The 15,702-nt window shown below is 42.2% G+C and overlaps 1 protein-coding gene across 2 annotated transcripts in view; it reads right to left on the minus strand.

The window, feature by feature from the left end:
- MOCOS (molybdenum cofactor sulfurase) overlaps positions 1 to 15,702 on the minus strand; it is a 2,173,869-nt gene that overhangs the window by 475,766 nt on the left and 1,682,401 nt on the right. For both annotated transcript variants that reach the window (XM_069219520.1, XM_069219521.1), the window contains exon 8: positions 5,435 to 5,899. In XM_069219520.1, coding sequence (XP_069075621.1) covers positions 5,435 to 5,899 — 465 coding nt within the window. The remainder of the gene's footprint in view (positions 1 to 5,434; positions 5,900 to 15,702) is intronic.

Genomic DNA, 15,702 nt, shown 5'->3' on the forward strand with positions numbered 1-15,702 from the left:
CAGCAGCAGTCATCCATCAAGATGCCATCTCTGCTATTGGCTAAACTGTTGCTCTAAAACACTAGCCTACGTAGACAGTCACAAAATCGATGGTGTGTGTGAGATACGTGCAACAGTAGAGGCCACCTTACCTGCGCTTCTTCCCTCAATCAGCACGTTCTTTCAAGACACTCAAAAAACACCTTGTCACACACCATTTGTCACAGTCTTTTAGCACCTCCTGCGCCCAGTCCAACAATCATTATTGGTGCTCCCATTCCCTCCTCCTCGGATTCCCTCATTACCACCCAGCAAAAGTGCCCTTCATCTCTCCATAGCCGCTCTCCACCCCGCACATACATTTCATTTGTATTATAGCGCAGGTAATAGCTGACTTTACTAATGTACTCAGCTATTTACATAAAATACAGATTTGCTCTTTGCAGTAGGCATATAAACCTTCTGCGCTTCTTTATGGCACTAAAACTGCCACTAGACAAGTCTGACCCTTTTGTAGCAGAAACATAATCACAATACTTACTTGACTTTTTTATTGCTGCCTAAAAGCTACAGTTGAAAAGCGTCAGTTGAAGTATGTGCATTGCTTTGAAGATGCAAGCTGCAACTGCAAGACTACTGGTGGCAAATATATATAAATAAATATATATAAATATATATATCATCACTTTTATATGTGGGTCTGGTTTTCCTGGGGGCCGATTGCAGCCCAAAGGGAAACCTCACACGTATTGACAAAAGTGATATATATATATATATATATATATATATATATATATATATATATATATATATGTATATATATAGAGAGAGATCTATCTCTATATATATATATATCTATCTACATAGATATATCTATAGATAGATCTATATATATATATATATATATATATATATATATATATATATACATATAGCTATAGATCTATCTATAGATATATCCATGTAGATAGATATATCTACATAGATATATCTATATAGATATATAGATATATATATATTTTTTTTAGTTGTTGTATGGTTTCCTTGGGGACCAAAATGGCCCCACAGGGAAACACTACAACAACTAAAAAAAAATATTGCCCCCACAGGGGGTCGCCCTGCCCACGGGCTACCCCCTGTCCATTTATTTTCTTTTTGTTTAAAAAAAAAAAAAAAATTATCCCCTGGGGTCACCTACCTTTTAAAAATAAAATAAAATGCCCCCGGCGGGGAGGCGGGGGTTCCGGCCCTTTTTTCCGAGGGGCCGACCCCCCCAAGTGAAATCCCTGGCATCTAGTGGTGTTTCCTGGCCCCCAATCGCAGTTGTGCTGCAATCGGTCCAGGAAACAGTTTCAGAAGGCTTCATAAGAAAGGTGAGAGTCTCCCCTTTCTTACGAGGCCTTCCCGAACGTGGGGAAGGCCGTTTTCCCCATTGGAGCAGGAAGCGGCCGCAAGGCTGCTTCCTGCCCCGATGGGGAAATCAACATTGTTACGTCAGCGTGCCAGGGGCGGGGGGAGACACGGAAGAGCTTCCGTTTCTCCCTGGGACAAAAAGAAAATTATGATAAATCCTCGGCTGCGACGCACCTGAGGATTTATTAACCCCCTCCCTGGTGTCGGCCACTGGTCGTGACCCGCACCAGGGAGGTAGTGTGGGTGACGCCCGCACTAAAGCGGTTACGTTATTCTCTGTGGACAGTGTTAGGAAGGCTCATGCTGCCCTTCACATTAGTCATGAGAGCCCCCTTGTTGTTTCTACCCGCACTTGCACTTTAAGTAGAAAACCAAAAAAAGTGATGAGTGGATTATTTGCATTAATCTCAGGCTCTGTATTTTTGGGGGCTGCAATCCATTCTTTATTTCTGCCCACCATGCCACCACAGATAGAACCCAGCCCTATGCAAATCCGTTTTGGCCCTCCATTGTAGGAACAGTCCTGCCCAAACTGCCAGCTCAGATCCCCTCTGAATATGAACATAAGCAAACCTAGACCAGTTTCCATCTATTTGGGTGTAGTCAGTAGGGTGCTGTCTGAATCATATGGCACAGTGAGTACGTTACCCACATCCAGGCATACCCATTGTATTTGAGTGCTGCATTGAGGAAACCGAAAAAAGGGATTGTTGGATTGCCAGAATTATTCTGAGCCACTGGTAATTACTCTGGGCCGCAGTGCTGTCCATGTTTGCTTTGCACACAGTTCCACATTATATGTAATTCAGCCTTGGTCCTGCATTTGCACTTCATCTCAGACCTTTTACTCTGGCCATATCTCCTGCAGTTGAAGATGGTTCGCATTCTGCCTGGAAGCAGTCAAGCATTTGTTTTTGGAGTTTGCAATTGGGCTTTGGCTTTTCACGACAGAGCAGCAAGCCTTTTGTGTTCCCACTTAATGATTTTTAGACAATGAAGCTTACTTCTTCCTGTGGAATCATGTCAGTAAATGAAAAATTATCAATTTGTTATAGTTGCTTGGCAACCCATTTCTTATGGTCACACCTACAATTGTTAAAATTTCATCACAACTCTGCTAGTTTAGGATGGAGTTGTACTGGGCATACATGTTCTGTTTGGCCAAATGTTGGGTGTTCTGTCAAAATATTGTCGAAATAATATTGTGTGGCATGTGTTCAGCATGGTCATGTCAAAATATTGTGGCTCAGAATAAATAGGTAAGGTTATTGTTTGTTTTAAATAATATTTAATTTAATTGTTAAAATACAATGGGGTATATTGTTGTAATTGATCATGTTTTCCAAGTGTATTTTGTGTATTTTTTCTTTTAATATTTTGTATTTGTATTTAAATTGTTTGAATTTTTGGAATAATAATTTTAGGAACCGAAGGTTAGGTTTATTGGGGAATATAATAGAAAGACATTTTGTACTTTTAAAGTATATTATGTTTAAAAACTGTTTTTGTGTTATTTTACATTTTTGTAATAAGTCCTTTTAGATGAAATTATCACATTTTAAATCTTTTTTTAAATACGTATAACTAAAACTTATTTGTAATATTTTAAACTTTTCTTTTAAAATGTTTTTAAAATGTGATATTTATTACAGTTTGTTATAATCATATTTGGTTTATACTTTTTCCTCCATGATAATATAAACAATTTGTATATTAATTTAAATAGCTGAATGTAATTCATTTTAATGTGTTTATTGGTTATCTAGGCATTTTTGTGTTTTTAATACATAGGCAGTTTGAACTCTACTTAATTTAACAATATTTTCTATTATTGTATATGTTTTTAAAGAATAAATTAAGCAAATATTAAAGCTAATAATTTTATATTTAAAGTTCATATTTTTATTTAGTTGACATTTTGCTAGTTATCTCAATTTACAGTTTTAATTTTGTGTGTTTTTGGGCGTATCAAGATTCATTTCCGTAATGTATTATTTTATTGCAATGTGTATAATACATTTGTGGTAGGAATAGTAAATTGTGTCGACCGCCACACCAACAAAATTCCAATACATTCCCCAATATGGTTAAGTTTGGAGTAGGAGAGTGGAAATAGTAATTTTGACTCCCCACCCCAAAAGTCCAACATTTTCACCAATGGGGTCAAGTCTGGAGTGAGAATAGTAAATCTGAACTCCCAAAGTACAACACTCTCCATAGCGATGGTTCGGTGGTTAAGTGTGGAGTGGGAAAGCTAAATATGAACCCTCCGAAGTTCAGCACTTTCCCAAATATGGTCACATATGAAGTGGGCCTAGTAAATCTAAACCCATCAAAGGTCAACAGTTTCCCAAATGTAGTTGTTTTTTCAGTTACCTACATTTTCTAAATATCTCTTTTAATAACTACCATTTATAAAACTCAGATCCTAGAGGACGGCACTCTGGGAATTATTTCACACAATTATTCTAAAACAGGCTGAGGACATCATCAACAAGGAGTGATGATAGACAAATGGGAATATCTACAAAATTATTCTGATTCTCAAATCTTCTCTATTATGACGTTTGAAACTCTCAAACGATGCAGAAATCTGAACCACCTCAACCTCCTATTTAAACAGAATAACATTCACACAACAACTGCAAAATGGGCTACGGTAAAGGTTCTGTCAAATGGGACATTTCACAGCTTTGGAAAACTGGCATTGTACAGTCATTGACAGGATTCAAGGCTTCAAATCCAAACATGTTGCTGATGTATGTGAATGCTAAAGATATACATAATATACTTCGGACTAATCCCAGATCTTTTAGCAGAGTGAAATTGGGCTAGTTTGAGAATATACAAATTAAGTGAATTAAAAAAAAAAAAAAAATTACTTTCAACTTTTTAACCTTTCACTGGTATGGGCTTCTCTTTTTGGCTTCTCTTCTCCTTGGAGAAAATTGGGCTCCTACTCCATCACCTCGCAGAGCATTTAGGGGCATATTTAAAAGCTCCTAGCGCCTCTTTGCGCCACATTAGCTCCATGTTTTTTTATGCTAATGTGCCCCAACAAGGCAAAAATCGCTGTGCCAGATATACAAAGTAACACAATGCATGCATTGCCCCACCCTGTAACCCCTTGCACCACATTATGCCTGCACCACATAGCCCCTTTAAATGTCTCAGGCCTGCTATTGCAGCCTGTGGGCAGTTATAAACTGTCAGTCTGACTTGGAAAAATAAACCTTTTGCCAAGACTATGACTCTCTTTTGAAACCTTATGTCTCCCCTAGGGTCAATACGGTAAGCCCTAAACAGCCTACACTGCTCTGTGCAGCCTATTGGAAAAGTTGAATTTTTAAGTTTTACATGTCCTGGTATTGAAAAACTCTCAAATATGTTTTTCAGTACTGTAAAGCCAACCTATTCCCCAGGATAACATAGGGTTACCTTATAATATTTATTAAGTGCTAACTTTTGTTTGGAAACATATAGAAATGTCATGGTGGGTGTCTAAGGAATTGTTATTTAAAACTCTCTTTAAAAGTCATTTTAAGCCACAGTTTTGAAAACTACATGTTTAGAAAGCTGTCATCTTCTTTTCAAAACCATTTGGTGCCCGCAGCCTGTATTCTGGGTCATGATACTAGAGGCAGCTGGACTTTGTGTATTTCTTCCAGACAGTAGCACACAGGGAGAGTAGATGTTGGCACAATGGGGCATCCTGATAGTATGGGAAGGGCCGAGCTGTGCACAGCCCCTGTTACATTTCAAAGGAAATACCTCAGTGCACATACAAAGACCTTCACAGCATCTTTTGTGACCCCAAACCCAGTAGAGCCTGGATAGGGAGGTAGGAAATTCCAGGACCATCTGTGGGCGGGAACAACTCTAAATGTTTATTCCTCACCTTCTTCCACATAGATTAATAGGACCCTCAGACCCTGCTTTGGCTTAACAAGTAGAGATTTCTTTAAAAAGCGCTGATTTTACTCAAGAAATGCCAACTATACATAAATATAAAGACCAATACAAACATCTAACACAGTCTTACCTCTAATGCGGCGCAGGATTTGATAGGATAGAGAAAAATGTGAGTGAGGGTGATGGACATATCTTCATCTTTCATTGCTGTTCCTAATACATCAACATTGCTGTTTTTTGCAGATCTAGGTTCAAGTTGCTCGTTGTGTTTTTTCCTATCGTTGAGGACATAGTCAGAGAGACCATTCTTTGAAGTAATAGGCTCATGTTTCAACTTTGTTTCTTTTAGGGTATCATTGTAAGCTTCATCAGTAAGAGGCTCAAATTGCATTGAGTCTGTTATAACCTTCTCTGGAGTTCTTAGATAGACAGCTTTCATGTCTAACTGAGAGGGACATTTAGCAAATGTGTCTATGATGAATTTGAGAAAGGTCTGTGCATCTTCAAAGGTGGACATGTACCCAAATGATATTCTGATTGACCCAGTAGGACGCCCATCAATCACATCCACGCCATCTCCACAGACATGGCCAGCCTGTGAAGAGAGAAGAAAATTAGAGTAAGTTACTTGTCTTGAAAATGCTTCTTTCTTGAGCTCCGATCCCCTAATAGTTGCGTTGCCATCTTTGCATTGAGGGTATTTATAATATGCAAACCTAGCCCCAAAGAGCAGTGAAGCACTTTACATCCTAACAGAATGCAAAGTCAAGATGTGCTCATACAGCAGTATGCATGTATGTTTTGTAATCTAAAATGAGGATGGTAAGGTTGTTCAAACAGAAGGAATCAGAAACGTAGCATCATAGTGAAGTGAGGCATGAACGGAAAAGATGATGTCTAGGATGGTGTGAAGATTAAGGTGGGTTTTGAAAATTTCCTGAACTGCAGCAACAAAGGAGTAGATCTGTGGTATAAAACAATGTCTGTCCAGAGTCTAAATCTGAATGCAAAGAAAGCTCTTTGATGTTTGTGCTTGTTGCAAGTGTTTTGGATTTTTAGCTTTTTAGTTTGTCCAGAAGTGCTGTACTACCTACAGGAGACCGAAACATGCTGACATTAGAATTAAAATAGTAAGGTTTACTCCCTATAGATCACAAAACCTACTTCAAAGTTGATTCATTTAGCATCAGCATAAGAGGTTGTGTGGATGTTTCTCCAGTTGATGTGGTTAAATGAATTTTCTCAGTAATGTTTGTTGTCTTTGGCCTGTGACATTCCACATTGTTTGCAACTCCAGTGTGTGGTGTGACAACCAGGCGCTATTCCGCTAACCATCCTTACCAAATATTTATTTCTGCATTCTTTTGACATCCACTACCAAACTGTACAGTAACAGTTTAGCACCTGTGTTTGAACTTGCAGATTCTGTCTGGAACCCTAGTTCCTTCCGGGCTGTGACTCATTTCCCTCTAAAGATATCTATTACTAGGTATTATCTTTTGACAGCTTTAACAATTACACTAAGCCAAAAGAGTGTTCTGGGCTTCTGCACGTCTGGTATGTCACAAATACACTAATTTTTAAAATAATTATTGTCATTTCACGAATTCCTGTTTCTTCGTGTCTGTGATGTCAACAAGTTGTCCGTTTTCGAGTCACACGTTTCCATTCACTAATGGGAACTGGCAGCAACAGTTAGCAATTCGCATTGTATTTTCCACTACTTGTCTCTGCTCTTTGTGTATGATCTGCATTAGATAGCTTTGCAGTTATCTTTTTCTTTGCTGCCACGAGATAAATAGTAATATTTTTATTGCACAAAACTAGCAGGTTATTAAGACTATTTCCCCAGAAGATATAGCGATGTCCAAACGGGGCAATTACAGAAAAATGCTTCAGAAGTAATGAATTAAAATGAACATGCACATAGTACATTTCTCAACATTTATAATTTGGAATTCAGTCCAACCGCAGGTGAATTTTATCAAGTACACAAATGCCCACTGCAATTGCCAATCAAATGTAGTAGTTATTGTTAGACTAATGTTTTGAGGTGTTCTTAAACACATAAAAAGCAAAGTTATGTACATTAAATGAGGATCAGATATTATTTTCATGCATATGTGACCGATACAGTGATACCAAACTTTCAAATGTATCATGTTGGGACAGGTGTACCATGGGCCCTAATGCAAACAAGGACAAATCGCCCGCAGACTTCTTGTTGTATAGTAAAGGACAGCAATATTTGGTGTGCATTAAGGTGGTTATTCTAACTTTGGAGGAGGTGTTAATCCGTCCCAAAAGTGACGGAAAAGTGACGGATTTACCACCAGCCGTATTACGAGTCCATTATATCCTATGGAACTCGTAATACGGCTGGTGGTATATCCGTCACTTTACCGTCACTTTTGGGACGGATTAACACTCCTCCAAAGTTAGAATAACCCCCTAAGTCTTTTACGCTCCTGGACGATGATGTCACTTCAGCTGCTTCACCAGCGATAGCCACAAAACTGGATAAACGGCCCCGATTAACCATAGACCAGACCAATTGTTGAAATGTATGTAGGAATAGGGCACAGCTAAAAGTAAGTAGAGAACGACAGTTTTTTTTTAAAGTACCCGCAAAACAGGTTTTGGCTGTTCGTCAACGTTCACAGATGAATCCTCCTTCAAATAGCCACAAACCCACCTGTGTGAGTACAAAGTTTTGCATATTTATGGAATTTCCTTGTGAGAACATTCACTTTTAGGAGTTCAACATCCCCCAGAGATGGCGCTTGCCCTTGAAAATTATGATATGTGTATTTTTACTTATGTGGGAAAACATCTTTGGCACCTAATCACAGAAGAATGTGTAAGGGCTTCAGTAAAAAAGGAGTACTCTTTTAGATACTCTTATTTGTATTTGTTAAATCAACCTCGATAAGTCCAACTGATTAGTAAAAGTGCAAAGAATGCAGTCCTTTCTGTTTGCATCAACTTGATATGACAATCCCCCTGATATTCCCATTTTAGACGTTTTAGGGGAAATTCACAAAGGCATGTGAAGGCCTATGAATGAGTACTACAGGGGCACTAATTTTAATACTCCAAAATGCTTTTCTAAATAAGCCCCTTTGGGAACCAATCATGCTAGTTTGGAAAATGATAGTCCAGGGATGCCGCTTAACTTTCTGACGCATCGTTGGGGGACTCCAGGTCCCAGGAGGATATGCAGCAGGAGGCATCTGCTGGGTAGGGGGAGGAGCGTTGACACCTGGGTGCTTCATAGCGCCGTGCTCACTCCCGCAACACAGGACACTGCCTAACTTCCCACTGCATTGTTTGGGAACTTCAGGTCCCACGTGGATTTGCGCCTGTAGATTCTTGCTGGATTGGGGTAAACAGCACTGATACCTGGGTGCTGAATAACACCATGCTCGCTCCCTCACCACAGGACGCTGCCGAACTTGCTGCCACATGTTGGGGGATTCCAGTTTCCAGGAGGATTTGCGCCAGGAGGTGCCTGCTACATTGGGGAAGGAGCGCTGACACCTGGGCACTACATAGCACTGCACTCACACCTGCACTGCGGGATGCCACCTAACTTGCTGCTGCGTCAATGAGGGACTCCAGGTCCCAGGACGATTTGCACCAGGAGGCGCCTGCTGGATTGCAGAGGAGTGCTGACACCTGGGCTCTATATAGTGCCGTGCTCACTCCTGCACCATGGGATGCCTTCTAACTTGCAGCTGTATCATTGGGGGACTCCAGGTCCCAGGATGATTTGTATCAGGTGGGGGTTGCTGGATTGGGAGAAGCGCTGACACCTGGGCTCTACATAGCACTGTGCTCACTCCTGCACCACGGGACACACTCGGGCCGGGCAAGGGCGGGCCCATCTCTGCCTGTCTGCAGCCAGATATGGTTGGGCTGTGCCCCCCACTCTTTGTTTTCCACCTTAAAAAGATCAGGTGGATTTGCAGAGCATGTGAAGTATATCTTGTGGGTAGTTGAGATTCTCACTGCTCTGTACTATGGGGGAACTTGATGACGCAGAAATGAAGGTTTTACATTTATTAGCGCATAAACGTAGTGCCGCAATAATCAAGTGTGACTTTAACCGAACTAATAAAGATTGTACGGGGACAAATGTGCCCTCAGAGTAGTTCGCCAACATTTATAAGCATGCTTTATATAACGTGATGTATTAGAATTGTACTAATCTGACATAACCGTAAACATGTGCCATGATTTGCTTGTTTGAAATGTTTTAACTTAGCATAACTTTAGTGGAGGCTTCGGCCTAGTTGCCTTGTCTCACGGTTTAGATGCTCGTGTTTTTCTAACGTGCTAATAAAACGTGTATTCTTGCTTGAAGCTGTACTTTTCCAGTGAGATCGGTTCACATACTTATCTTTAAGGTTTCGTGCCAGCCTGGCATCTTCTTCTTTGCTCCAAGGTCAATCTGCAGGTGCGGACAATGGAAGCTCTGAAAGTGAGTTAATTGGTAAAATATGTTGCAACTTACGTTCCCGACTCCAAGGATAATGTATGCCTAGGTAGAAGCTTGTGAATTGTTGTTTTTGATTGGACAATTTGAAGCCAACCTATGAACCCTCCAATGGAAGACCCTACTGGATTTGAACTGTTGTTTATTTAAACCTGGTGCACAAGAAGAAAGCAGCCATTTGCCATTAGCCATTAGCCATTAGCCAGCACCATTACCCATTGCACCCATGGAGGACATTATTGCCCATTGCAGACATTATGGCCCATCTTGCCGACTTCGTCATTTTGCCATCTTCTACGATGCCAATTGATGTTCGACGCTATTTTGAATGAGACTTTGATGCTTTCTCTAATCGAGAGAAAGAGACTTTAAGTAATTCTCGCCCTAGAGACTTTAACTTCGATTTGCCCCTTTGCATGAAGTAGTAGTTTTGTCCTTTTATCTTGCCGCTGTGAGGCAATTGCCCCGTCCACCCTGCCCCTTTGCCCCGTCCCATGCTGATCGAAACCGGTACCTGTGAGACGAAGACTTCCTTGAATGCTGATTGAATTTGGTAAATATGAAAGGAAAATGTACAATTGCATTGTGTTTCTTTTTAGGTAACCAACTGCTGATTTTTGATAAGAGCCCTATTTAGGAGTTTTCCAAATTAATGTTGCTAAATTGTTTTTGCATGAAATCCCACATGCAGATGCTAATTTGAGGTTAGATGAGGATTCATTTGTTGCACGATGCAATTTGAGACCTTGTTATGCTGACTAATGTATGCAATTAGCTCATTACAGATTATAGTTTTAGTGGTTTGCGTTGCTATCATCGAATGCATTGTTATTCAAAAGCTGCATAGATTGCATCTTTTTCGCCGATATGGACAGCTATTAATGTTCATTTACATATATCATTTGGTGTTGAGACACATTTATATCGTGCTAGCTTTGTTAATATAGGGAAATAAATTCATTAACTTTGAATAAACTGGTGTGGTTATTCATGGCCGGAAGGTCATGGTTCGCAGAAATGATTTCTGGATTAATTGTGAAGTGTTATGTTGATCAGGGCTTTGCTTATGTTCGTTATTGATTGTTGATTTGATTAAATTGACTAATCTCGGGTGAAGAGAGCCCCACTTGGTCAAAAGATTCATCGACCCAAGAGCGTCCAAATACAGGTAATTTATTAGTACGGAACGCTCTACCAGTAGATGGTAGCAGAGGACGGTTTCGCCCTTTGGGACCCCACTCGAGAGGTAACGGTTTCGCCCTTTGGGACCCCACTCGAGAGGTAACGGTTTCGCCCTTTGGGACCCCGCTCGAGAGGTAACGGTTTCGCCCTTTGGGAACGCTCTCGAGAGGTATATGGTGTTGAATTAACGGTTGCGCTCTTTGAGACCCCACTCGAGAAGTATATGGTGTTGAATTAGATTTTTCTTGGGTAAAACAGATTGAGAGAATGATGATGCCCTAAGTCCCCCGCGACTTTCCCGGGATCTCGGAGCTTGCGAATGGAGAGAATGGAGGTGTGAAATCGGCGTTGGCGGTACTAGTGACGGTATGAGTGAAGTTAGGATTTTGCGCTTGCACAGCTTATTGCCGCAGATTGTTTGAAAAGGTTGCGAGGATTTTAGAGAATAGCGGAGGTGCGACTCCGAGTGTGAGAGTAGGGAAGTCGTCGAACTTCATGTGCATGTGGCGCTTTGTGCAGAAAAAGGTCCACGTGGTTGTTGTTGTTGAGACGGGCCCTGCGAGGTCAAGAGACTCCGGAGTATGTTGAAAAGTGTATGAGACACTTGTTTTATGTTGTGGTCTGGTCGGTTTAATAGGTTGACCGGGCGTGGTCAACGAGTCGGTACGTGTGTTAAGGGAGTGAAAGAAAACTTCGACTTCGGGCTTTGACAAATTCTAAGTGCACTAGAATAGATCACTGACAAGTTGAGACTAGAATCTGCGGGTCAGATTTGCTTGCGAAAGTGGGGACCGAGAAAGATAGAATAACTGCCGAGGCTAGTGAAAAATCCCTAAGGTCCTGAAGCGATTGTGTTACCCTTCCTGTAGTAAACCGACAGATCTGTTTTATTATTATTTGGTTGCTCGCGATACATGCCAGAAGTTGTTACGAGAGGAGCTGAGTGAAGGAGGACTAGCCGCGAGGCTTTGTCAGCCGCAGAGTGTGTGAGTGTGATGTCACTAGGAGCCGCGCTGGGATAGGTTGGTTGCAGAGAAGGGTCGCGCACGGATTGGACGCAGTCCGTGGGGCTCGATTGGAAGGGGAAAGGCAAGCGAAGAGTATTCCGGGAATTAAAGTCACTTATTGATTACAAATTTTGTGAAATAAAAGACGAGAAAATGAAATTTTTTAAAGCATTAAAGAGTGCGATGAAGGGGGAGTCTTACATTAAAGCGAGCATAGGAGAGGAGACGCCACCCGAAGGTACACCAGCTTACATTGTAATGGAGGAAAGGGGGGTAGCTCCGTGCCTTTGGCTAAAGCAATGGCACAAGCTGACAGAGAAACATGGGAGCGTAGCGTTCCCGATCCATGGGACATTCAATATAAGGATCCTAGAGAATTTGAGATTCGCGATGTACAACATGAAGGTACCTCCAAGGCCAGCACAGTTTGAGGCTCTAGCGATTTGGGAACTAATGGCTAGACAGCAACAGCAAAAGAAGTTCGAGACCAGGATAAGAAAGGCAGAAAAGACACTAGCGGACGCTAGGTGGGATAATGCACAGAAGGTGTGGAGGTCAGATATATTGCAGGGGATAAAATTGTTTCCCGCAATTGCTAAGGAAGAAGAGGCGACAGGCAAGAAAGCTACCTGTAAGACAAACAGGAGGTGTTCCAAAGATAGAGAGGACGAGGAAAAGTTAAGGAGAGAAGACGAGTCAGAGGATGAGGAGTTCATCATGCAATTGCTGAACGACCGTCCACCACCTTATGTAGAGAGTGAACAAGGTCCAAGTACCAGTTTTGCCCCTCCGGCACCGGTACAGAATAATGAAACTCCGAATTCAGAAACGCCATCGGGATCTAAGGACCCGAGTTTATGTTTACCCCGCAGATACCGCAGGTTAGGAGAATATATCCAGATGTGCCTATATTGAAAACAGCAGAAAATTATCAGTCGCAGGTCCCAAGGTACTACAGCAGTGACAACAGTACGGGAATGATTCTAGATCCAAACGTAATGGGAGTACAGAATGGTCGCAACCCAACATTGGCACAAGCTGAATCAACCCAGTTTTTGATGCCTCAAAAGCAGATGCAGGGGGGAACCGCACATGCTCAGATGACGGGGAGTCAGACGGGCATGCCGGCAATGATGACCCATAGTGTGGGAATGAACATGCCTCAGAACCTGGGGAATGGACAGAACCCAGATGCGATATCCCTACCCATTACTGTAGGTCCACCGGTACCTTTGTACATTCAGCCTAACTCAGGTATGAGCGGTCAAGGATCAGTGGTGCAGAACGGGACGGAAAGGAGGTACATAGAAAACACTCCAGAGACAACTCCGATAGCGGCTCAGCCAACTGGATCTGGGTCCTTGATGGAGTTTAGTCCCATATGTGCTCAGTCAACAGTGGTGAGTTCGAGTCCCCCACTGATGATACCGCTATCATCGAACACTGAAAAGTTGCCGCAACCATCAATGGCAGTCGATGTGAATGCTACACTGATGGGGTTGAATGCGCAACAGCTAACACAGTGGTTCAACAGTCTGAATTCCACACAAAGCTCAGCCAGTGGGAAGGGAGAAGACTATCTGAATAGGGTAAGGTTGAACATGGAAGCAGAAGAATTGGTGGAAGGGACTATGGGTTTGAATAGGTTAGAGTCCTACTCGGAAGAAGAGCTGAGGTATCTATGTCCCAGGATTACGAGAGAAGTGAACAAGGTACATAGAAGGTTGCAAGAAATAGCTGACAAAAACGGGGTTGAGATAGACAAGACAAAACACTTGAGCAGGAGCTATAGATTGGATTTCAGGACCACAGACTTTGAACACATGAGGTCAGCAGGCATGAAAACGCACCTTAGAGAATTGCTGCAGAGTGCACAAGTGTGGAGGTGCTTAGACAAATGGGAAAGCAGGTGGGCAAAGAAAAAGGAAAAGAGGAAAGACAGTGTCCCAGAGCACAACGAGAAAAGATCACAGAGTAGTGATGCAATAACCATGTTACCAATGAGGGAGACAGCAGGGGGAAAATTAATACATGTACCGTGGCACAGAAGCGACATTCAGTCTTTTACGGATGATTTTCCCAAACTGAGAGAGAAACCGATTGAATGGTATCAACAGACTGATAGGTTTGTGAAGCTTGCAAAATGTCTTTGGGAAGACCTGAACACCCTCTTTGAGATTGTGGTTCCGGCAGATTTGTGGGAAGATTGCAAAAGGGCTGTAGGTTGGCCGACAAGTGAACCAGAGAGAGACAGGGATACGGGTGCACCATCACCTATGGTAATGAGCTTGTACTATAAGGTGATTGAGCATTTGAAAACGAAGGTTGCCGCGAAAAATGTGGATTGGCAGAAGATTGATCGAACTGCCCAAGAGGCTAAAGAGTCGATTCATGGTTACTATGAGAGGTTGTTGAAGGCGTTCAAGGACTACAGTGGCATGGAAACAATAGAGGCGAGGGACATGCTTCATTTTGTGTTTAGATTTGTGGAAGGGCTGAGACAAGAGATAAGTCAGATGATAAAGACGCATTTGATTTGTTGGCAGTCGAAACCGATTGATGAGGTGTTGAATTATGCGAAATACTGTAGCGACGAAATTGAAGTGAAACAGAAAAGGTTGAAAGAGAAAGTGATGTTGATGCAACTTAAAGCAGCTCAGACAGGTTTGCAAGGGTTGCAAGGGTTCCAACAGCAGATACCGCAGCCGCAGCTGCAGGGAAATATGGTGTTTCAGCCACAGGCGAGAGGCAGAGGCAGAGGAGGCTATGGGAGTAATGGTCCGGATTTGAACACTGTTGCGATTCCGAATGGTGTGCAGGCAATGAAAAGGGTGATGCCGTGTCACGTGTGCGGAATCGTCGGACATTGGAAACGCGAGTGCCCGATGGTGGTGCAGGAAGGTGCAGGTGTTGGTCAGCAAAACAATGATGTCAATGCATTTCAGACAATGAGGGGACCGAAAATGAGAGGTCCAAACCCAAATTTTCAGACCATAAATCAGCTGCAGGGATTACAGCCCATGCAGCCGCAGCAGATGCAGATGCCCCGTATGCAGATGACGCAAATGCAGCCAATGCAACAGCAGTTTCCCATGGTACCTAATCAGCAAATGCAAATACCCTTGGCACCAGTGAGTCAGCAGCAAGTGATGGTTCCTCCACAGGTCTCGGGTCAGGTGATGAGTACAAATGGCACAGTACAACAGTTCCCACTACACAGTGAGAATGGAATAAACAATGTATGGGAGAGTGAAAGTTCAGATGAGGAGGGAAATTGTGTGCTTGCAGCATCCTTGGAAGTTGATCAAAAGGGTCCATATGTGGAGGGAAAAGTTATGGGTCATCGTGTTTCATTCTTGGTTGACACAGGAGCCACACGTTCAACTGTTAGGAGCATTGAAGTACCAAATTTGCCACTCTCAGGGAGAACAGTTCAAGTAGTGGGAGTAGCAAACAGGCACCTGACGAACCCAATCACAGATCCAGTACAAGTCAGAATTGGTAACTATCAAGGGTTACATAATTTTGTGGTATGTGACTCAAGCCCGATAGCACTGTTAGGGAGAGACCTATTGTGCAAATTGGGATGTTCGATTATGTGTTCGCACGATGGAATTAGAATTCAGACGAGCAGTGATGGGGAAGAAGAGGACAGTGTAGAAGGGGATGAGATGGAAACTGTCGATGAAGAATATCCTCTGATTAACCTTT

Source organism: Pleurodeles waltl, chromosome 2_2, assembly GCF_031143425.1.
Source record: "Pleurodeles waltl isolate 20211129_DDA chromosome 2_2, aPleWal1.hap1.20221129, whole genome shotgun sequence".
Taxonomy (NCBI): Eukaryota; Metazoa; Chordata; class Amphibia; order Caudata; family Salamandridae; genus Pleurodeles; species Pleurodeles waltl.